The sequence below is a fragment of the Sciurus vulgaris genome (genome assembly GCF_902686455.1).
Source record: "Sciurus vulgaris genome assembly, chromosome: 6".
Lineage (NCBI taxonomy): Eukaryota > Metazoa > Chordata > Mammalia > Rodentia > Sciuridae > Sciurus > Sciurus vulgaris.
Genome location: NC_136466.1, coordinates 112,296,420 through 112,321,335, shown reverse-complemented (window position 1 = coordinate 112,321,335; position 24,916 = coordinate 112,296,420). Strand labels below are relative to the sequence as shown.

Here is a 24,916-nt window from a genome sequence, read left to right as displayed (position 1 = left end):
TATTTTTGAATCAGAGTCTCACTGAGTTGCTTAGGATCTTGCTAAACTACTGAGGCTGGCTTTGAGCTTGTGATCCTGTCTCAGCCTCCCAGGTAGCTTGATTACTGGTGTGAACCACTGTGGCCGGTGACATGGTTGTTTTTAAGCTGTATTCAGAAATCGTAACTTCTGTTTTTTTTTCCCCCAGTGCTCTTCTCTTTGTGAGTCTGAGGGTATCTAAATTCCAGAGTCAAGAAATAGGATTGTTTTGTATTTAAATAAAATTTTGTATATAAATAATCATTTTTGACTAAAAATGATATTTTTCTATCTAAAAACAAGTTATATTTTTCTACTTTAAAACCATAATGTTGAGACCCTGTCTCTATAAATACAAAATAGGGCTGGGGATGTGGTTCAGTGTTGAGTGCCCCTAACTTCAAACCTGATACCAGACAAATAAACAAGCAAAACCCATCAATCTAGGACTGGGGTTGTAACTCAGTGGTAGCGTGCCTGCCTCGCATGTGTGTGACCCTGGGTTTGATCCTCAGGGTCAAACTCCTTAATCTAAAAAGATTTAAGAATGAAGGATAACGAGTTGTGTTTTCACACTTTAGTTATGTTCCACTTACTTTCAATCCATGGAAGAGTCATTTTGTGGTGAGCAGCCCCATAGGGACAGGGCAGTGGTTTCTAATGTGTTGCTGATGCTCATGTGGTAGAGTGGTTTAGGAGGTGTTTGTAAATGGTATTCAGGTGACCATTTAAATTATTCTATGAAATTCTATAGGAATTCTAATGTCAGTTAGGAAAATTTACAATATATCAAATTGGTCATGGTAGGTCTTAATAGTTGAAGGTGCATAAAAGGTTAAAAAGAAAGCAAGTTGAAATTCTTATATACAGTATTACATGGATGGACCTTGAAACTTTCATCCCAAGTGAAATAAGCAGACACAAAAGGATACTTTTTGTATAGTTCCACTTGAAAGGTTCTTAGAATAGTCAAAATTCATAGAAACAGGTTATCAGAGGCAAGGAGAGGGAGGAATGGAAAGTTACTATTTAGTGGGCACAAATTTTCTGTTTGAGGTAATAAAAAATTCTGGAAATGGATTGTGTTGATGGTTGCACAACATCGTGAATGCACTTCCTGCTTCTGAATTGAACACTTAAAAAATGGTTAAAATCATACATTTTGTGAGGTATATTTTACCACAAGGGAGACATCATTGGGATGAGATGTATATGTGTGTGGATTATTAAAAAATGGTTGAAAAAAATATTAAATAGTGACATAGACACTTGGTACACAGAAAAAGGTTGAGGAAGCATGCAAATTATTGAAGTTTGGGCAGTACTGGGATAGAGAAAGGATGGATCAGTGGATTAGGGAGACCTGGCTTATGTCTCCAGTCTTCCCCCTGCCGTGAACTAGGAGGGTGGGCCTGTACATGACTTTTCTATAGCATTTTAGTGGGAAACCAACACTTCTGAGGCTGCTTGGTATCCCCAAGTTCTCTGATTTTTGTGTTATGTCATTGGGTTCTTTATTAGAATTCCTGTTACTTATTTAATAGAATTTTTTCCATTTTAATAAAATTTTTAAAAAAACACACATTTAGAACTTTTTTTTTTTTTTTTTGCGGTGCTGGGAATCGTATCCAGGGCCTTGTGCTTGCAAGGCAAATGCTCTACTGACTGAGCTATATCCCCAGCTCCACATTTAGAACTTTAAATGCCATGTTAGCATTTAGCCTTTTAAGAATCATAGTATTAAAGTAACAGATGAAAAAGAAAAAAATCTTATGTAAACTTGTTTTGATGCATTCTTGTTATAGTGTGTTCTTCTTGTATTCTTTGCCTGGTCTGCCATATTTTCACGTGGTGAAAATCAGCCTTGCTTATAGAATATTTTACAGACCATTAACATTTGAAGACCAACTGCAGTCTTCAAATATTAATTTACAGTTCACCCTTTAGATTACAATTACTCTTTGGCAAATGAAAATTTTAAATGTGTTTACAATTAAAGATTTTTTTTTTCAATTTTAAATTTCTAAGTAAAATTTTTAATTTTAAATACGTACCTTCTTTTGGCAGGTGTTAGGTGAATCTTGTGAATTGTTTTAAGGGGAACACTGATATTAATCCTCTTGTGCTTTATCTGGTCAATGATATGGCATATTAAATTCCTCAGTATTTTACTAGGATATTTGGATCTTTGTTACAAATATTTAGGTGCTTGGATATTTGATATTTAGAATCCTATCTATAAGAGGGAAGAAACACTAATACATTCTCTTAACTAGTGTCCTAAGTAGTGCTTTTTTTTCTTTTTTCTTTTTTTGGTCTACTATTGGCCATTTGTTCTATATTTATGGTTTCATATAAAGTTTTAGTCATCAGATTGCTGGATCTGACTGTGGAACATAATGTGTTTCCTTAGTTTGCTTTCACATTTTGATTTTTAACCTTTTAAGTTGTAGATGAACACAATACTTTTATTTTATTTATTTTTATGTGGTGTTGAGGATCGAACCCAGTGCCTAGGGAAGTCCTCTACCACTGAGCTACAACCCCAGACCCGCATGTTGAGTTAAGATATCAAAGATTTGCCCAGGCTAACAAATAGGTTTCTTTTACCACTGACCTACCATTTTATTTTGGGTCCTTTTCGAACTATTAACATTTTACCTTACCCAAGTTCCTGGTTACTCTCTTGTGAAATTTATCGGTGTTTTCCTTTTCTTAAAATTTGGTCAGAAATCCTGTTTCACAAGGATTTTCACAATAGTTCCACAGATTTTCTCCTAAAAGGGAAAATGTAGACATTTATACTTAATAACAGCTGAACTGAATTTGGGTATTTTGTTTCTAGGTTTTTTTTTATCAAGGTAATTCAGCAAGTGGTTTCCAATTTGGTGTATTTGCAAATAGTAATGATAATTCCTTCTGCCCTACAACCCCACCCTATCCCATTCCATCCATTAGTACTAATTGCTTTCCCTTGTTTGGTTGCATTGGCCTATACCTACATAATGTTACATAGTTGTGGAGTCCATGTTTTTCTTGATGGTAATACAAAAGCTGGTAGTGTTTCCCCACACAACAATAAAACTATAAAATATTCTAGAAAGAAATGAAGTGAATAGCAGGTTGGTTTTTTGTGTATGTTTTCAAATATATTTATGAGATACTATTTACATATAATATTCATCCATTGCACTGTACAATGTAATGTTTTTTAGTACATTTATAGGGTTATTTTTTTTTTTTTTTAAAGTACATTTATACGTTGTAACTGTCACCACAGTCTAGTTGTGGAGCATTTGCATCATTCCAAAAAGTTGCCATGTGTCCTTTTACATTGACTTATGTTGAGGGGTATATAAGGGTATATTTACATGGATATTTTTGTGTGTATGTGCATATGTATGTTCTATACCTGTATAAGTCATTTGTTTTTATCATTTAAGGTAGTAGTCATTAATTTCTCTTTCATTGCCCACTTTTAGTAAAAATGAATAATATTAGAAAGTTTTCTTTTTGGCATACATGGTTAAATGATCAGGTTCAAGTTGTCTTTTGTTGTAGTGAAATAGAAAAGTTTTGTTACAATAAAATGTGACAGTATTACAGTAGAATTTGTAAAGGAAAGTGGCATTTTATGTTCTGAAATCTCTTGTTCTTTGTTGTTTGTTAAAGAAGATGGCATTCCCTGTGGACTTGCTGAATAATTGCAGTCATGAGGAATTGGAAAATGCTGCTGAAGATTATATGTCAGATTTAAGGTGTGGGGACCCTGAAAATCCAGAGTATTTTTCTTTTCTCAATATTACGGTAAGGCATTCTGCAGTAATTTTTTTTCATTAATCTTTTCAGTCCAGTTTTTCCATGAACTCAATATCCATTTTCAAAAAGATCATTTAAGAGTGTTAACCTTCAGTTTTGAACAGATGCCTGTCCAGTAAAATATATTAATATTGGTTGATTAATAGGTCATCATGATCAATTTTGGCTTTTATTTTTGAAACCTTACTAAGTTCCTGAGGCTTGCCTTGAACTTTCTCCTGCCTCAGTCTCCTGAGTCATGGGATTATAGGTGTGTACCACCATGTCCAGCTATGATCAATTTTTTTTGGGGGGGGGCGGGTACTGGGGATTGAATCCAGGGATGCTTAACCACTGAGCCTCATTGCCAGCTCATTTTTTATGTTTTATGTAGAGGCAGGGTCTCACTGAATTGCTAAGTGCCTCACTATATGCTCAGACTGTCTTTGAACTCATGATCCTCCTGCCTCTGCTTCCGGAACCACTGGGATTACAGGTGTGTGCCACCATGCCAGGCTATGATCAATTAAAAAAAAAAAAAATTATTCTAGTTGTAGTGACAGCATGCCTTTATTTTATTTTTTATTTTTGTGTGGTGCTAAGGATTGAACCCAGTGCCTCACATATGCTAGGCAAGAGCTCTGTCACTGAACTACAAGCCCCAGCCCCTATGATCAACATTTAAAAGAAAAAATTTACAGATTATCATAGGTTATTTCTTAATGTTTGGCTTTTGACCTTTAAAATCACATGTAAGAAGTTTACCAGTTTTGCTAAGACTGGTTATATTGGAGCTGATTTAATTAAGTTTACTTCAGATTTGGGATTTGTGAGTTTAGAAGTTTGTTTTTAATTAAAAGAATCAGCAAAGTCAGCAGTGGTGATACATACCTGTAATCCTTGTGACTAGAGAGACTGAGGCAAGAGATGACAAGTCCAAAGCCAGCCTTAGAATAGTGAGAGACACTGTCTCAAAGTTGTGGGTAAAATCCCCAGTACAAAAAAAAACAAAAGAAGGCTTTAAAAAAATTAGTAAAACACTACATTACATTATATTGTAATGAATGTTTTCTTCCTCTTTTGAAAATAGTAAAATCAGATTTTCTAGTCAGTAAGCTGTGATACATTGTGACAGAAAGATTATTAGACTTGGAATGATTTGAATTCCACTGTGAACTGAGGTGAGCAAATTCCTTTAACCTCTAGGCTCTAGATTTTCCTTCTGAAAATAATTTTGATTTAAAGGATTTGTAAATCTTCCCTAGCACCATTATTTTATAATCCTCAACATTGAGATACTGACTTTAAGTGGAGATTAATGGAGATTTAAGTGTTAGATTAACGTAGACAGAAAAATGTAAAAGCATTGTATGTATCTTGTTGAAAAAGAAATTCACTGAACTGGTTTCTTTTACTAGAAAATGAAATCTCCCACATGTAGTCTAAATGAAGATAATTATAGTTAATTTTCAGTGACTTTTGGGGGCCTCTTGTATATGGCTTTTGCTTTTATTCAGTGGTATGACTAGAGCCTAGTAATATTTATTGGAATAAATTTTTGTTTTTAATCCCCCAAGATAATACAGTTCCTTCAAAAGGGAAATCTGTCTGATCTTTACTCTTTTTTAGTAAGAGACTAGGAATGTTGTCTTCTGTCAAATGAAGTTATATAATTAAAATTAATATAAGAAAAGTTTGATACTTTGATAAACATTTTGATGTTTTTGTCATTTTTTTAACAGACTCTTTTTATTCTTTTTAGATATACATGACAGTAAAATATATTTTGACAAATTATGCATACATGTGATACAACTTTACATGACATGGAATTACATTGGTTAACAGACTAGTCACTAATCTTTTCTCAATTGTCATTTCAGATTCCTATTAGCCTGTCAAATGTAGGCTTTGTACCTCTCTATGGTGGAGATCAGACCCAGAAAGTTCTTGCACTTTTTGCACCTGAGGATTCACTCACAGGTCTCTCTTTTGCTTCATTTTTATAAATCAAGGAGTTTTTCTCCAAACTATTAGAAATTTATAAACAAGATAGTGACTTGAAGGAATTTGTTTTGAAAACTGGTTTCAAATTTTAATTTTAGAAAAGTGTAACTCTTAATTGCTTACAATTAAATAAGTGTTTAATGGATGAAATAAAATAAATGGCATAAATTGGGCCATATTATGTTATAAAGTAGAACGTAGGGGTGTATTTCAGAGTATGTGTATAAACCTTGCCAGATAGTAATATTGTATACTTTAACACTTAAAACTTAAATGTTAATGATTGTTTGTTGTGTTTTAGCTGTGGCACTTTACCTTGCTGATCAGTGGTGGGCTATTGATGATATTGTGAAAACATCTGTCCCTTCTAGAGAGGGGCTTAAGCAGGTAATGTTCCTGTAGTTCAATATTTTTTGTAAACAGTGATTGTTTTTGAAGTTATAGAACTTTTCCCCATTTTAATATAATCAGGTTATATTAAGCCCTTGAGTTTTATTTTATGATCAAACCAGCACTCAGGTTGGGTTTCTTCTATTTTATGTGATTCCGAAAGTTTCTGTGAATTGGGTTAGGAAGATTGAATACCTACCTGTGGGTTAGTTGAGCTGTGGCATCTTTTATCCACTTCTGATTTTCTCATTTGGTAGAGGAAAGCCTAGTGTGGTTGCTGAGCTTCTCTGCCTCTAGGAGACACTGATCAGGAAACTTGCTTCTTAGTTGACCTTCTTCTGGTGACCTTTTTCGTGTTCTGAACAGTGGACTATCCAGGTTCTGGGGAGAACAAGCTTCAAAAACAAGCATCTCTGTGGGATGCACAAGCCAGCCACTGCAGTGTTGTTACAGGAGGAACACTGGCTTGCATGCTGGGGATGAAAAGGTTTAGAAGACATTTCAGGTACTCTGGTTTTTAGAGGATAACTAAGACAGGAGGGGAAAGTCCACAGACACCAGATGAAAAATATTTGAGGAGTCTGGGCAAAGTAAAAGATGGCAGACATGTTTGGTGGCTGGAAGAGTGTGATTTACAATGAAAGTGAGGGAATAGGTCCCTTGACTGTTTGAGGTACATTCGACCTTTCTTACTTAAGGAGAATATTGACTTTATAGACAAACACTACTATTCATTAATAGGTACAGAGATTCTTGTTAATTATTCCTAAGAGGAAGAGACTCTTGCTGAGAGGAATGAAATTAACAGATATAAATATGTATCCTGATAATTCTTCTTTTATAAGGTTTCTAGGATAGGCCAAGTCTCTAAAAACTCGTCAAATCTGGAAGGTGTTAACTGCCTCTGTTCACTTTTGTGGGGCCATTGGACTATTCAGAAGAAACAAGGAAAGCATGTGAAGAAACTTCAAAATCTGGGAAAAGCGAGTGAGAGTCTTGCAGGTTACTGAGGTGTTCTCCTTTCTTCCTTTTGAGTTTAGAACCTTCTCCCCCGACCCCCCAGTACTGGAGATTGAAACTAGGGGCACTGTAACCACTTAGCTACATTCCCATCCCTTTTTATTTTTTTTATTTTAAATTTTTGAGATGAGGTCTTACAAAGTTGCCTTGAACTTGTGACCCTCCTGCCTTGGTTCCTGCATGCACCCCTGCATCTGTATTGAGTTCAGAGCTTTGAAAGCCATCAAATTCTTAGGGAAGAAATTGTAGGAGGAGCATAATACACTCAGCACTCCTCCTTTTGGATATGTTAATTCTTGACTTTGCCTTGAAATTTCAGAGCAATGGGCACATCTCACAAAGGCTGGGAGAATGTGTATACATGGGTATCTGCCAGTCTGAGAAAGAGTTTTGAACCCAAAATGAAGGGAAGGAGAGAATTAAAAACCTGCATAAAGCCATCAAATGAAGGAATAGATAGTAATAGAGAATAACTTGTTTTCAGGAGTGACTCCAAGAGATAGAGGAAATGTACATGTCAAGAAAGCAAATATCCTCAGGTGTATAAAAACTTGACTGAGGCTTGGCACATTATACAAGAAGGTTAAAGGCTGGAGAAGGGGAAATCTTACTTAACACAAGTGGAGAAATTATGAAACCTCTAGGTATGGATTGGGAAAGCAGAAGGAGTCAAGACCAAAAGTATTACTGTTTGGATTCCTACAGTAGGTCTCCTCTAATCTAAGTACTTTTGACATCGTCTGTTGAGAAAGTAGGAAAATGAGTGAAGTATCCCTGCTACTCTAGTCCAGTCCTGATCACTATGGAAAAAATGGGTTGATAAAGTCACAGGAGGGTGTAATCATTGTTCTTAATGAACACATGACCTCAAGCAAGTGACTTTATTGTTAGAAACCTCATTTCCCTCCATCTCCTATATTGTGGTAAAATTAAAAGGGATAATAAAGAGCATAAATCAGTTCCTGAAACCTAGTGCTCCTTTTTATGGAAAGGAAGTCCTTAATTGCATACTGCAAAAATTTGTCCCTTTTTCTGTCCTAGTCACCATTTTATCAGTTACTGGGAGGAAGACATAGATGGCATGCTTATCAGTTCTGCCTGTCATAGCACCGAATAGGGGATCTAACCTGTGAAAGGTAGACTTAAGAAACACAGGGAAGGAGCCAACATGATGAAATTAATGTAAAGATGATATATGTAAAGAAATACCTTAGATTAAAAAAAAAGAAGTTTTTTATATATATATATATACGCCACAAGACTGAAACAGCAGCACATATGAAAAAGACTTGGCTTTAGTTAGTAAAATGAAGCTAGCAAAAACTTAAGTTCAAATAGAAATGTCCTGTTGCCTCATTAGTATCTTCGGTGTTTGTTTCTACAGGTCCTGTGTACCAAACATAAAGGGAGATGTTAGGGATATGGAGCACTTCCAAGGGAGAGGACTGGAATGGCACATTGTGTTAGATTAGCTTTTTCCTTTAGTTGTTCCATTGTTTATAGCTTTGGTGTGAAACTTAGGGGAACATCGTGGCCATCTTTAAATACTGGTAGTTTGTATGGCTGCAGAATATCAAAAGTGTAGTCTTTGGGAACTAGATTTCAGCTCAGTGTGGTAAAGAATTTTATGTTGGTCAGAGCTGTGCAAGGAAGAAACAGGTTGCTCTCTATATTAGTGTTAGTCTGTCATTTCTTGTGTTGTTTGTATGGAAGATCCCCTGCCAGGGATATTTTTGAGAGTAGTGTGTGCATATGGTTAATCCTTTCTCTGTTCTCTTCACTGACTAATCAGAGGATGAACTTGTTCTTATTTAAGGGGATTTACGGGAAAATAGAAAGTTCTCTTTGGGGGGGAATATTATTTTATGTTAGAAAGTTCTTGGTATTAGTGATGTCCCTGTGACCATGTGGCCCTGTGTGTATGAGGTGAGGCTGTTTCCATTCTGTCTTTGCTCCAGGAATGTTTCACTAGATTTTTCTGGTATTACAGTCCTTACTCATCTGGTCTCTGAGAGGGAGGTAGAGAGTGGTATGGAATATTCCTATAGTTAGAATAAGAAGAGCTGTTACATGAACATTTCACCTGGAAACAGTGGGACAGATGCCTTTCCCAAGGGCTTAATTATGGTTTCCTTCATCAAATGAGGTAACTGTTCTTAGAATCTTTAGGGGATAACGCTTTTTTTTTTTTTCACTCCTTTATTATGTGGAGGATGGAAAGGAGTGAAAGGGTTGAAGCAGGATATATTGCGGGGGCCGCAGATAGGGCTGGGGAGACCTTGGATCTGCGTGGCTGGAAGCATAAAGACAACACTGAGCCCTGAAGGAGATGCTGGGTGTTTGGTGCGTTGGGAACCTGTTTTGCCTGTTTTAGAATTTGCTGAGGCTGTATTCCATGCATAAAATGTGTCTACGAAAATGGATTGTAATTGGTATGAATAATTAGTTTCATCTCTGTGATATAAAATGTTTTACGAATTATTTTGAATGTATTTGAGGTGCTCTGGATACCTTTGTGCAGTGTGGGAGCAGGAACAAGGTGACTAGCCTTCCTCATGGCTGCATAATGTAACTGCTGTGCCTGCTGTTTGACTCTCTTTGTAGGTGAGCACTCTTGGGGAGAGAGTGGTTCTGTATGTTCTGAATCGAATTATTTATAGAAAACAGGAAATGGAGAGAAATGAGATCCCATTCCTGTGTCATAGCAGTACTGATTATGCTAAGATTCTGTGGAAGAAAGGAGAGGCCATTGGGTTTTATTCAGTTAAGCCTACAGGTGAGTCTTTATAAGTTATTTAAACTGTATGTTATGGAAATCTCCATCTTAGATCCCCAACTGTGTCAGTACTGTTAAAGTAGTCTCTACAGTGCAAATTGAGGTGATTTTACTTGGTATTTCTTGGGAGTACTTTGGATTCTACTAGCCTATGAAAGTGTTGGAAAAATAAATAAATAAAGATAAACATTTGGTAATAGAGGGGCAGTTTTTCCACATACACAGAGAGAGGGGTGTAGTTAGTCCTCAAATTTTTCTTTCTTACCTTTGCACTTCTTTTTTTTTTTTTTAAAGGTTGTTTTTTACTTTGATTTCTGCTGCTGTGACTATTACTGGCTCCTTCTAAAACCCCTGGGGCCTAACTAAATGCATTCATTGTCCATTGCTGCTTAGAATGGTTGATTCAGTCTGACATATTAATGACTACCCTAATTACCAAGAAAAACATAGGGTTTTAATATATTTAGAAGATAGAAACAGCTTCAGAGTTTTCAGTCTCCAAAAACCCAGCTCTTCTCTATTGGTGGAAGCCTAGTGTGGCTTCACACTTTTTCATTCAGCTCCCTCCAGCCCCTGAGCAGGAAGGTTGAGCCCACTTCCTTCGTGTGCATGTACATCCCACACCTTGTTACCTCCAAATCATCCAGGCTGCCTTGTTCTGCACCTTGGCCAAAAGACTGTTTACAGAGATCACATGTTAGTATTTTTTTTTTTTCCAATATTCCCAACTGAGCTCTTCTGTCAGATCCAGTCTAAAGATCATACTGAATTAACTGCCAAGTGGAAGTTGTGACTGATACCTTAATCTCATAGTCTGTACACATGTGTGATGAGAGTTAACATTTAAAGTTAATAAAAGGCCATTTTTTCCCAATAATAAACCATTGTGATTATAATTTCAGATGTTTTTTGCTTTATAATAAATCTTTTGGGTCTCCTTTAATATGTTATATTATTCTTGTGTACCTTTGAAATAAAGCCAATGATTTGTGGAACTTCAGAATGACATTGAGTATATATGAGGAAAAAGAATGTTGAATGGAAGTATTATACTACTCCATTGTATAAAAGGCATCAGTTTAAATGTTGTAATGGTTAGAGGCGAGGTGTGATTTCATTGCTTTATGCTTTGTTTTATATGAGGTAATTCCTATAGGAATTGGAGGTTTTTTTGTTTTAATTTAAAAATTTTTATATCTCCTTTTCCCCTCACAGTGGCTCTAGGGGTTTCCCACCTGAAACCAGCTCGTAGACATTTGGAGCATATTAGTTTACACCCTTTTATTGAGAACTTGCTTTATAGCTATGCAAGACACACAATTAATTAGTATTTCTGATCAGTGTTTGACGCCAGACGTGTGTTCCTGTTTCATGTGCGTACTGGGGCTCCTTCTCTTTTGGGACCTTACCTCTGTTCCATGTTATGATAGTTAACTCTATTTTATATTCTGGAGCTTCTAAGTGCCACTGTGTACTACTTTTAGCATTTTCCATACTTTCTTCTAATTGCCTTATATTCTCACTGTTTACTTTAGTTCTTTTATCATTTGTCTCTCTCTACCAGGTAACAATAGAATTAGGTATGCTTATACTAGCCTTTGACTCATTGGTCATTTAGTGCAGGGAAAAATTTTTTCTATAAGGGAAACCCAGATATAATTAAAATATTTTGGAGCAATGACCAAAACAAATAGTAAAACACTTGTGATTTCTCTTTTCTCTTCCTTCTCCCATATGTATATCAGAGGGAGAAAACTGTACCTGTATCAAAAAGAAATAAAATCCTTATTAAGCTATTTTGTAGTTTAATGAAAGTCTCATGAAGCAATATATTATTTATGATTATTTATGAAATAAATTATGGGAACATTGAGGTGAAATTCAAGAAACTATATAATTTTTTTCTTTTAGCCTGAAATTAAAGCGATCACTGTGAGGGATTTATAGTTTGCATTGATGTTTTTTGGATTTGGTGGATAATTTTATTATAAAGATATTTGTGGGTTTTTTTTTTTTTTCTTTTTACTTTACCAGTTTTTTGTTATTTCTACTTTATTATTTTAATGGAATGAGTGCCTTCATTTAAGGTATATTTAATTTTTTCCCCTTGTTCTGTATGTGATTTTTTTTCCCTCCTTGGTGCTGGGAATCAAATCCAGGGCCTTAGGCATGATAGGCAAGCATTAACCATTGAGCTATATTTCCAGTCCTATGTGATCTTCGGTGCTTTCAAAAATTTCTCCAAAGGCTAAGTGCTTCAAACTAGCCTTTGAAATAATGTTTATTTTACAGTTGAAAGAGGGCTTTGGGAAGTAGTGCTTGAGGTTCCTTAATTTGTCTTTATTGGTGAATTAAGTTCTTAATTCATTGATCAAAAGTTGTTTACTTAATGTAACTGTTTTATCGAGCATTTTTGAGAAAGAACATATGAGATTGAGGGTATTTTTACTGCTTTTGAATTATGGGTAATTTTTGAGATCTGTTCTCATCTTGCAGTGCCTTCAGTTTTAAGGAATAGTTCAAATCTGAGCTTAAACTTCAGGGAGCGGTGGGGAGCACAGGGAAGCAAAATGCTTTATAACCCAAACAACTCCCACACCATCACCAGTCCAAGAAAATGTAAAGATTCATAAGAAATTTGAAAATATACCTGATTTATTCTCTGCTCTAGAAACTTGTATACCCTAAGACTGACAATGATTTTGAGATTGAAGAAATTATTAGTGAAATAATTAAAACAACTTAATTCCATTTGCTTGAAAAAGCTTCACTGTTCTTCATCTACTCTGTGACTAAATTTATCTTTTGGAAAAAATGAAGATGTAACATGTAGAGGACTTTAATAGTTTCAAAGAGATTTTTGGTTTAGTTGTATTGTTGCTAATTTGTAAGTTGTTACAGTCTCATTGCTTTTTAGTTTTATCCTTTAAGATGAGGCTATGACCAGGCTCTGAAGTCTTTTGAATCTGCAGTTAGAAGCTGGGGTATCCATGGCCCCAGGGCTGCCTTTAAGTGAGAAAGCTGAAGTTAAGAGAAACGAAGTTCAAACCTTAAAGTTGAAAGAATGATGGTAAAGAGTGAGTTATGGCCTGTAGTCTTGTGAAGAGAAGGCTCATCAAGAGTAAATGCAGTGTTTCATCATCCAAGCTCCGGGGCTTGACTGTGAGGCCATACTGAGGTGAAGATTACTTCTCAGTGGGCAGTTAGGAGAGCAGCCTTAAAGCTTTTCAGCTACTCGCAGGTTAATATTTAGGATCAAGAGCTTTTTATAACTCATTTCCTTTTTAAAATATTTTATTCTCAGTAGATAAAACTCATCTTCAGAAGTTACATGTAATTTCAAGTTTGGGCATTCTCTTGGTTTTACTTCCCATATGCAGACTGATAAAAATCTAGATTCCTAGACATTTAAAAAAAAAGAAATAAAATAGGTCTGTAGTGTTTAGTCATGGTAAAATGATCTCAGTCTATGTCAAACTGGGATATATATGCAGTGTTTTTTGAGTAATTTTCATGGCTAGGTTAATTATTAAACCTAATAATAAACAGTAGTTTTTCATGTACTTTACATAATCTTCTATGTCTGTTGGCAAGTCCCTTATAGACCACTTGGATAGTATTTCTTTTTGTATCTGCCATTATTACTTATTGGGATAGACGACATCTTCACAGCATCTGTAGTTATCAGTCCCCTCTGGTGATTAGGTTTGGTTTTCGACATGCTTGTCTTATTTTTTGAGCCTCGAACAACAGATCATGAATAGTAATAAAAGGTATTCATTGAGCTCTTTGGACTAGGCACCAGGGAATTAATTTCTCTCATTTACTATATTATAGTTAGTTTTACAGTGATATAATCTTTTTTTTTTTTTTTTTTTTTTTTTTTTGAGGTGGTGGGGCGGTTACCAGGGATTGAACCCAGGGGCACAAACACTGAGCTACATCCCCAGTTGCAGTATACCATACATCCTCATTACAAAGGACTTCCTTTTCTCTTCACATGCTATTCTGTGGGAGGGGTTCTTGCCTTGGTAAGTGGAATTATTTAATTTTTATAATACTATGCTTTCACCTTTTCCTAAGGGCCCAGTAGATTACCAGGTCGTTGCAGCATTTACCGTGGAGGTAGAATACTCACAGTGCTTTTCCCCCAGGGATTAACCACTAAGCCATCTTCATTTTCAGTCTTTCTTAATGGCTGACAGTATGTCTTTGAGAATTTTAAAAGGATCAATTCTTCTTTCTTATTGGTCACCAATAATAGATTTCAACATGTAGTTTTCTTGGTGTTAGAAGAAGTCTATTACTGTGTGGCCCTTTAGAGTGATCTGAATAAAGTTACTATTTTGTAAAAGGTACAGTGCCACAGGCTCCATCATCATCTTAGTGGTTGTGAACTTTTTCTTGAAAGCACATGTTCTGTTTCCTCAACTTCCAGTTTCTGGAGCCAGTTCAAAACAGGTAGGCATTTATTTCAGTGTTAAACCCAACACTACTGATTTCTTTTGTCTTAGAATAGGTGATGATAGAGGTTTCTTCATGAGGTTTAATAATCTTATTTTAAACCATGTGCTATCAGTGTAAGCATATTTGTAATTTATCATATTAAAACTTAAATTATACTTCAAAATCCTAAATTCTTAGCAACCTTATTTTCCTGCTAGCATCAGTCTAGCTATGTGCTTGGGCCTTCTATTTATTAGGTAAATAATATTAACAATAATGATATTTTGGGGCACATATGTTGCCATTAATGGTGAATGGTCTAATTTCTTGAATTTCTAGATGTTTTACATCTAGAAAACATATTTGTATAACATAGTGTAACATATTTGACATTTTTGTTCATAAATCAATATTTTTATCAATTCCTTATTTTAGTCTCAATTATGATTCCATTGTATATCTGTAAGTACTGTATTTTGTAAGTTACAATTTCAAATTTTTACAAGTCATCTATTTATTAAAATGTCCCTAAGGAACAACCAGCATTTAATTCAGAATTAACTAGAAAGAGTAAGAATTGCTTGAGAAAATATTAAGAGAAGTTAAATTAGTTTTCTTTTTTTGGTACCAGGGATTGAACCAGGGATGCTTAACCACTGCGCCACATCCCCAGCCCCTGTTTTTATTTTTTATTTTGAGACAGAATCTTGCTAAGTTATTTAGGGCCTTGCTATTGCTGAGGCTGACTTTGAACTTGTGATTCTCTTGCTTCAGCCTCTCCAGTTCACTGGGATTATAGGTATGTGCCACCACACCTGGTACAGAGGCTTTTTCTTTTCTCTTTTTTTTTGTTTTTGGCCTGGTGCTGGGGATCAAACCCAGGGCCTTGTGCTTGCAAGGCAAGCACTCTATCGACTGAGCTATCTCCCCAGCCCCAGAGGCTTTTTCTTAAGTTAGAAAATTTTATATTGCTATTGACTTCATTTTCCTTCTTTTGAGGAGTCAGAAGGAAAACTGTATCTCTACTTTAACTATTGGTATCAACATTTGAGTGAAAACTTAGAAAAATAAATACGGAAAAATGGAAAATAGACTAAGAAATAAAGATGATTACTTGTAGTGGATCTTTGACTGTTTGGCTTTCTTTTCTCAAATATAAATATATTTGGAAACTTTACCTGACATACAGTTTGCTTGCTTAATTCCATCATTAAAAGAATTATTATTCCACATTTAAAAAAATTATGGTTTGGTGGACAAGAACTACTTGATTTCATGTCTATATTATTATGTAATTAACCAACCAGCTCTTTGTTATTGTGAGGATTATAACCTTCAATTTTTAATTAGTTGACTGTAATTGTATCACTGAAGTATGGTTGTTTTGTTTTTAGTCAATTGTAGGGCTCACAGATTAAAATTGTATTTCTTTTAGTTTTAAAACAAAACAAGCAGATTGGTCAAAAGTAGTAATTTACCACAAAAAGATGTCTGAGAATACCTTCTTTTATTTTTAGAGATGGATATATTAGGTAACATCTTCTAAGTTTAAAAATTTTACCTGTTGTAATAGAGGATCCTTTTAAAAGGACAGACATCTCCCAAACTTTAAGAAAAAAATTGCTTCCAAATGAAGAGCGACAAAACATATTCTCTACATTCAAATCAAATTCTGTGATTGTTAAAACTTCAGACTAAAGTTTTTAACCTATTTTTAAGATGAAAAATTTTACAAGGATCCGTGCATGATTAAAACATTGCACTGCAAAATATTAGCAAAGTCTACAGGAAGCTAGACCAAACATTTATTCTCTGACTTCACATCTTCCTCAGATGCCTACAAGATTTTATTTAAACAGTTTAGGGAACAGTAAGTTTTCCTTTTTCTGTTTAGGTATATTCCAAGTTTGTATTTAGGTTATCTTTTAGAAAGTCATTTTAGTTATCTATTTAAGGAGGGCATTTTCTTTATTACTTTCCTTTGTACAGGAGTATGTAACTTAATAAAATGTGAGTTTGGCAATTAATAGAGAACAAATCTATGTCTTAGAAAAATCAGATTACTACTTTTCCTGAACCAGTATGCTCCCTGTTATTCACAATAACCATAGATGCTAAAACCACAGGTAACATTTGTCTTGGGGGTCTTTGGCGCAGCACTAAAGAGTTAGGCATTTAATGAAAGATAATTGAAAATGCTCATGGTTTCAAAATCAGATATTTTGTAATCTTTCCATTTGGGCATTTGGTATGTAATAAAAACTTGTTGGCAAAAATAGATTACAAAAGGGTAAAAATTGCAGAAAAGTTTTCTTATGCCAAAGAGAGAGTAAAAGAATTCTAGGTCAATGGTAATATATTTAGTTCATGCATGATAGTGTACCAGAATTCATTCACCTGCAGGCACAGAACTTTGTAGTCGAGGTTTCCATCCAAGTTTCATTCATAACTGGGAGTTGAGACATATCTGTCATTTTTCTGTTGATAATAACACCAAACCTCAGAATGGGTAAGTTATAAAGAAACAATGTTTATTTTGGCTCACAGTTTTATTCCAAAGTCCAGGGGCTACATCTGATAATGGAAGAGTCCCAAGGTGGCACAGGCATCACATGGTGAGAGAGACAGGGAGCATGAAGAGACCTATCCTAACTGGCCTTTTTTTTTTAAAAAGCATAGCAGACCCCACTCTCAACCCATTAAGCCATTCATGAGGATAGAGCCTGATTACCTCTTAAAGAGTCCATCTGGCTTCACCTCTTAGTATCTCATGGATATTGTTTCAACATGAGTTTTAGATAAGACAAATCATATTCAAACGATTGCAACCTCCTTTTACAAACTTCACAGAGTTTTACAGTTAAAATTGATGACCAATTTAAGTAGAGTGCATGCCTAGCGTGTATGAGGCCCTGAGTTCAATCCCCAATACCACAAAATCAGAATCAGAATTGGGTGGCATGTTGAAGAACTTTGATTGGCAGGGCATGGGTCAAGATATAGCTATAGTGTTGATGCTTTGATGAAAGATGGTAGATTGGTTCTTCACAGAAATAGAAAAAAAAGTTCTAAAATTCACTTGGACTATTAAAAGACAGAATAGTGAAAGCAGTACTGAAGAAGAGGAGTGATGGAGGCAGCATAATTCCTGATTTAAAAATATAGTAACAGGGCTGGGGATGTAGCTCAGTTGGTAAAGTGCTTGCCTTGCAAGCACAGGGCCCTGGGTTCAATCCCCAACACCGCAAAAAAAAAAAAAAAAAAAAAAAAAATAGTAACAATTTTTTAAAATGCAAAAAAAATTGTGTATATATATGTATATAAGCATGTGTGTGGGTATCCCATGAAAATAGGTGAGAGATCCGTAGAGTAGAGGAAGGGTATTGGGGCCGGGGTGAGAGAGGAGGGACAGGAAAAGGAAGGAATTGTGAAATGAAATTGACCAAATTATTCTATGTACGTATATGAATATTCCATAGTGAATTCCACCTTTGTATATCTATAAAGCATCACTTAAAAAAATAAAAAAAATTGAAGGAAAACCAGTAGAGGAGAGAAAGTGAACCGGGAAGCTGGAGGGGAGGGAAAGAGGAAGTACTAGGAACTGAAATGGAGCAAATTATATTCCATGCAGCTATGATTGTGTCAAAATGAGCCCCACATTATATATAACTAATGCACTAATAAAGTAAGCAAAAAGGAAAAATAAGATGGTGTTTTGAACACAGGCAACATCCTCTGTTCCCATTTTCAGTACCACTAAAATGACAAAACAAAAACATACAGAATAACTGTTCATTGTGCTGTGTTCTTACATTGACTTGAAGGAATTATCAAACCGAACTTTGTAATGCAGTGTGTTTTCATGGTTCTTTAATTGCCCTTTGTTATCAATGTCTTTAAATTTCTATTATAAGGAGTTTACACAGACATCTTGAAACATGATTCTGAGACTCTTTAAAAAGAACATAAACATTATAAGTCCAAAATGGCATGAATAAGAGGAGAGGTGTAACAGCAACAAAATATTATAGTCTGGGAAAAGGGTAGACTTGTGGAAAACTGAATCCTGAAATCCCAATCTGGAAGGCAGGAAGCAACCCAATTTCAAAAGGTTTCTACAACAGAAAAGGACATTAGTGGAAAATGGTGAAATTTGAATAAAGTCTAGTCTAGCAAATGGTATAGAATCAGCTTTCTGATTTTGCTAATAGTATTTGGCAATGCAAGATATTAATATTAGGGGAAGTTTGGGAAGAGATATATGAGAGGTCTTTGTAATAATTTTGCAATTTTTTTGTGAGTCTCAAATTATTTTAAAAATATTTTCCAGGGACTGGGGCTGTAGCTCAGTGTCAGCACTTGTTTAGCATGTGTGAAGTACTGGGTTTGATTCTCAGCACTGCATATAAATAAATAAAGGCATTCTGTCCATGTACAACTACAAAAATAAAAATAAAATATTTTCCAAAAGTTCATATTGACAGTATGTCAAAATTTACATCCTTTATAATCATTGAAACTTAAGATGAAAATTTTATATGTGTGAATGTGATATTTCAAAATTAGTTTAATGGATACATGAGCAAAAAAATTTTTTTTTTTTTTTTTTTTTGAGGAATTTGACAAGATCAAGAGGAAAACAAAAGTCCAAAAGTAATAATATAAGTGCTTTTGTAGGAAAAGGTTCCAGGGCCAGATGAGCCTGCTATGGTGCTCATGGTCAGTATGCCCCAGCATGCAGGAAAAGCTTCTTGTTGGCTTTTTAATGTCTCATTCTTAACTTGGAGAGCCATAGTTAAGGAAAGTTGCTGATTTGAAAGGTGGAGATCAAAACAAAAAAGAATGAAAGCAGTTGTGAGGAGATAGACAATGTAAAAAAAAAGTTTTTAATATTTTTGGAAAGAAGAGTTACTTGTGTTCATGAAAATGAGAACAAGATATATTAAAAGGATTTTCATAGAGCTCTTGGATATTAAAAATTTAATACAAGGGAGATAAAATCCAGCAATTGAGTAGAATGGAGAGCAAAACAACAGTAAAACCCTAAATTATGAAGCATAGAAGAAAAAATTAGAGGATAAATGTGAATAATAGATGTTTCAAAAAGAGAATAGAGGGCTGGGGATCTAGCTCAGTTGGTAGAGTGCTTGTCTTCATGCACAAGTTCCTGGGTTCAGTCCCCAGCACTGCAGCAAAGAAACTGAAAGGGAAGAAGTCACCAGTGAAATAATTCAAGAAAATTTCTCAGAGCTATGTAACATTTCCATATTGAGCATCCATCATGATGAATAATGGTGGACCTATACTAAGACAGATTATTATAAAATTTCCAAAGATTTGGGATAGAGACAAGACAGTGGGTTTCCAGAGAGTGTGAGAAAGATTTATATGAAAGATCTAGAATCAGAATAATAATGAATTTCTCAACAGCAGCACTTTAAAATACTGAGAAAAAATATTTCTAGTGTAATTCTGTGCTCCAATTTTCAATGAAGGATGAAAATAAAAAAATTCTAGTTGGTCAGTCTCAAAATAATTTACCCTTCATGCATCTTTCTTTAGGGAATGAGTAGAGTTAGTGCTAGAAATAAGAAAATAAGAAAGTAATCAAGAAAGTAACCAGATTAGGAAATGAAGGAGAAAAAGGGGATCCCCAGATCCAGGGCTGTGTCATAATTCTGGAGTTCTTATTTCCAGTTCAGTGGAATGCACCTTTATATGTCAAATGCAGAAAAGAAGAAATCATTACAGTATGTACATGGCTCAGTTCTCAAAAGTATTTACATAGTTGTGATGGGTGGCGCACACCTTGTAATCCCAGTGGCTTGAGATGCTGAGGCAGGAGGATCTTGAGTTTCAAAGCCAACCTCAGCAACTTCTCGAGGCACAAAGCAACTCAGTGAGACCCTGTCTCTAAATAAAATACAAGCTAGGGCTGGGGATGTGACTCAGTGCCCCTGAGTTCAATTCCCAATACCAAAAAAAAAAAGTATTTACATAGTAATAATGTAAATATGAAAATGATCTAACTAAAATTAGAAATTATTATTTTGGAGTGACTGTAGCGGGACATGTATAGAAATTATGTTTATGGTGGAGTTGAGATCAGGGTCTGTGAATCTAAGAGTTAAGTTCTCTGCTGTAATGGGAAGTCAGTTGATCATGCCTAGAATGAAAAAAGCAAGAAGTAGCAAGTCACTTAGAGAGGTTGCTGTAAATAAGAGAAAGACCAGATAAGTGATTTCAGAGTGTATTCTTCTGGAAGATACAAAGTGTGCTTGTAAATGTGGGTCAGAGAGGGGGTTGGGTCACAGGACTGCTTTTTTCCTAAAAAGTTTTCTAGGACTTTTGTACTGTGAACAATGTACTTGTATAAATTTGATTAAAACAAAACCTAAATTTTTAAAAAAATTTGTTCTTTTTACTTATACATGACCATAGACTCTGTTTTGATATATTTATGGTAGTACGGAAAACCTGAATATTTTAAAAGATAGAACTATGCCCAGAGTCTAATCAGTGTTGAGAACTAGCTGAACTTTAATAATCTTCAGAGGGCCCATAATTATGAGGGCTGTCTGTTAAAAGGGCTATGCTGACTAGAAAACAACGAGTGTCTTTCATTGTTATTAAAAATAAAATGACTTTCACTCTTGAGATGACCTGCACACTCTCTTTGAGTGCATAATTCTTGCTTTACTAAATAAAACCCTCTTTGTGCCTCTGCCAATTATTCAGTGGAATTTTTTTGACGTTTTGCCTTGTCAAGAAATGTATAAATACATACATTTTCATAAGCAGACACCACACTTTAATGTGGACAAGCTGAGAGAAACCCAAAACCAAAATTATTATTAACTGCTGTTTTGCAAATTCCCTTTATTATTTGGTTTCAACTGTGAACCATTTGGATCCATTCTGAAGACTCATACTTTGGAGAAGCACAATCTAAACAACTGTAAGTCAGGTTAATTCACTAAAGGGATTTATAACAGAACTATGGCGTGTACTTCTTTGTTTTTTTGTAGTCTCCATTTTAAATAACTAATATAATGGAAGTGCTTTGCCTTTCATATGAGTCAGCTTTCCTCATGACTTTTGGCCCTTTTCTTGGGAGATACGTCTGTGGTCTTCCCTGTATTTTTGGACACGTTACTCACTTTGTTTACTAAAATTCAGATTTCTGGTCTATTAAGATTATTTTAAGGAGTAACACTGATATTGAATGATAAGGCTGATGGTACAGCTAAAGGCAAAATGTAGCCGACATTTATTGGAGGTTGTGTGTTAAGGACTTAGCATCTTCCCAGGTGTAGTCATTTTCCTAAAGAAGTGAGCAAGCCATGTGGGAGTCTGGGGCTCCTGAAATGTGTCGTTGGAAATGAGATGGGTTTTTGTTGTTGTTGTTCAGGTGAAGGTCTAACTATCTAAAAGAACATACTCTGCCTATAAAGGCTCTGTTTACTAAGGAGATGGTTGACTTAGGGGAGACACAAAGATGACTAACTTGTCATGGGTTCGGCCCTCAAAATACCAAAAGTCTAGTGGTTGAAGTTGGAATCTTTAGTCAGTAAACATCCAATCATAGTTCAGTTTGTTGAGTAGTCTATTTGAGGTGTCAACAATAGCAGTCATTGAAGAGTTAATTCTGCTTGGAGAAATGTGTCACTGAGAAAGGATATTTAGAAGTGCCTTTGGAGGGTTAAGTAGGTTGTCAATAGTTAGAGGAGATAGGAAGGGAAAGAACAATCTTATTTAACACAGGCTGTTTCTTTTTTTTATTTTTATGGTGCTGGGGATTGAACCCAGGGCCTTATGTTTGCAAGGCAAGCACGCTACCAACTGAGTTATATCCCCAGCCTTAAACCCAGGCTATTTCTGATTGAAGTCATGAAAGTTCAGGGTGTATTTGGGCTGTACTCTGAATAAACTGGTGAGACTTAAATAGTAGGAGAGGTATAGATGAAGATTTCATTGTGAAGGGTCTTAAATGCTCTAAGATGTTTAGTATTTTATTGATCAGCAACCTTTCGTGGAATTTTATATATGGAGAAACTTGATTGAATATTTTATGGACATAATTTTTGTAGGACTTGAATGATGAGTAGAAAAATTGTCTTTGGAAGTCAGGGCAGTCATTAAAAGAGCTAGTTTAGTAGTCCAGGTGAGAGAAGGACCAAATTGGGAAAGTAGCAGTAGAAATAGAGAAGGAAACAGATTTAAGGGAGATTTTTCAGTGTACAGTGCAGTGACTCCAGTGCTTATGTGTAGGGAGGGAGTGGAGGAATGAGATGTATCTGGTTGATTTGACTTGGATACCTAGGTATTGGTGGGAAGCCATTGATTAAGACTGGGAATACAGGAGGAGCAGCAGCTTTGGTAAAATTTGCATTCATCTCCAACATGGAAAGGTCAGTATTCCTGTGGGACATGTAAGTAGACATACCTACTTAGAAATGTAAACTGGTGGATGTGGGAGAGGCATTCATATGTATGTGGACCCCAAAAGTCAATATAATTTTTCAGTGTGGATGAGCTCAGTCGAAACTATTGTTTAAAGATAAAGGGAGTGTGTAAGTGTGAATATTGATAACAATGTCAGTACTGAAAACAGCCTGAGGTAAACAAAAATAACTGGAGGAAGTGGGTTGGCAAAAGGTACTATCCTCAGATGTGATCATTAATTTCCAGAAAGTTAAAAAGGAAATGCTGGTAGATAAGAGAAAGAGGAATGTCAGCTGACGCTGACAGGAAGTTAGGAGAGAGAGCAAGAGGGAGAAATTGAGAGAGAGTAGAAAAATTTTATAAGCTCTGTCCTCAGGAAAGTTTAGATTTTAGAGGAGATAGCAATGAATGGACAAGCCAATTATATTCTGATATTCTGTCAGGTGCTGTGAAGAAAAGTCAAGTGGATTAAGAGAATGGAGCATGTATGGGTGGATATTATTTAAAAAATATGGTTAGGGAAAACCCTTCTGAAGGAGGGAAGTGACAGAATAATGAAATGTGTGAAATTTTAGAAGAGTCCTTTCAGGCAAGAATTTATGCAGAAGCCCTGAGACTGAAATAAGTTTGGGGTGCTTCAGTAATAGTGAGAAGGCTGGTGTGGCTAGAGTACAGGGAATGAATGATTGGGAGTTGGAGAGGCAGGAGCTGTATCCTGAACGGTCTCTAGGCCAAAGAAGGAGTTTGAAATCTGTCCTGTGGGTGATGGGAAAGCATGAAGAATTCGAAGGATGGGGGTGGCATCAGCTTATTTGTCTTTTAAAAAGGTCCCTAGCTGCTGTGTTGGAAACCAGGTGCAGGCAAACAGAGAGATGGCAGGGTTGAGAATTCCGTTGGCTGTTGTGCAAACCTTTAGTGAGTGGCGATGGTGGGCTTGGGCAAGGGGAGGTAGGACAGGGTGGTGTCATTGTTACTGCTGTAGGCTTTCTAATGCATGTACATGTACTGGAAAAGGATGGGTTCTAGACTTTGCTCTGGATAACTAGGCAAATGGTGGTAAGGTTTTCTGAGAAATTGGTAACTGGGGGAGGAGCAGGTTTTAGAGCTGTCTGTGCAAAATCTGACTAAATGGTTTATTGGAGTCACTTTTACAAATTGCTGTTTTGTTTTATTAACATGACTTTTGAGTTAGTCATATATGGTACCATTTATCCATTTATGGTGTATGATTCAATTTTTTTTAGTACATTTACACAATTGTACAGCTGCTATCACAACCAATTCTAGGTAATTTTTATCATCCCACATCTAGAACATTTCAAATAAATGAGATTATACAACATGAGCCTAGTTGGGTCTGACTTCTTTTGCTTAGCATAATGTTTTCAAGTTTCATTTGCTTTGCAGCATGTATCAGCACTGCATTCCTTTTCATGATTAAGTAATATTATTCTATATGATACAACAGTTTTGTCTTTCATTAGTTGATTAACTTTGGGATTTTTAAAAATTATTTTGAATAATACTGCTGTGAACATTTGTATGTAGATGTGTACATGTCCTTTTCTCTCTGATTCTGTTTTCAATCACTAATTCCAGAGCATTTCATTATTTCAAAAAAGAGTTCCTGTGCACAGCAACAGTTATTGCCTTTTCCCTTACCCACAATCACTGGAAACTACTAATATAGTTTCAGTCTGGGTTGTCTTTTTGAGTTACTAGAGTTCTTTATGTATTTGGAATACAATTCCCTTATCTAATATATAATTTGGAAATATTTTTCTCATTCTTCTTTATGTATTTGGAATACAATTCCCTTATCTGATATATACTTTGGAAATATTTTTTCCCATTCTGTGGGTTGTATTTTCATTTTCTGGATGGTGTTCTTTGAACCCTGGTAGTTTTTCATTATGATAAAGTCCATCATATCTACTTTTTCTTTTGTCATTTGTGCTTTTGGTGTTCTGAGAAGACTTTGTCTAACTCAAGGTGATGAAGACTCACACCTTT

At 35.4% G+C, this 24,916-nt stretch overlaps 1 protein-coding gene across 9 annotated transcripts in view; it reads left to right on the top strand.

Annotated features, from left to right (window-relative positions):
* The window catches only part of FAM169A (family with sequence similarity 169 member A), a 66,262-nt gene that overhangs the window by 14,183 nt on the left and 27,163 nt on the right, over positions 1 to 24,916 (top strand). For 5 of the 9 annotated variants that reach the window (XM_079144088.1, XM_079144085.1, XM_079144084.1 and 2 more), the window contains 4 exons: positions 3,691 to 3,825; positions 5,700 to 5,799; positions 6,125 to 6,210; positions 9,838 to 10,009. In XM_079144088.1, the coding sequence (XP_079000214.1) occupies positions 3,694 to 3,825; positions 5,700 to 5,799; positions 6,125 to 6,210; positions 9,838 to 10,009 (490 nt within the window). In that variant the 5' untranslated portion in view covers positions 3,691 to 3,693. Of the gene's footprint in view, positions 1 to 3,690; positions 3,826 to 4,906; positions 4,998 to 5,699; positions 5,800 to 6,124; positions 6,211 to 9,837; positions 10,010 to 24,916 lie in introns of those variants that run through there. The other 4 variants (XM_079144089.1, XM_079144087.1, XM_079144090.1 and 1 more) reach the window with 3 other exon arrangements.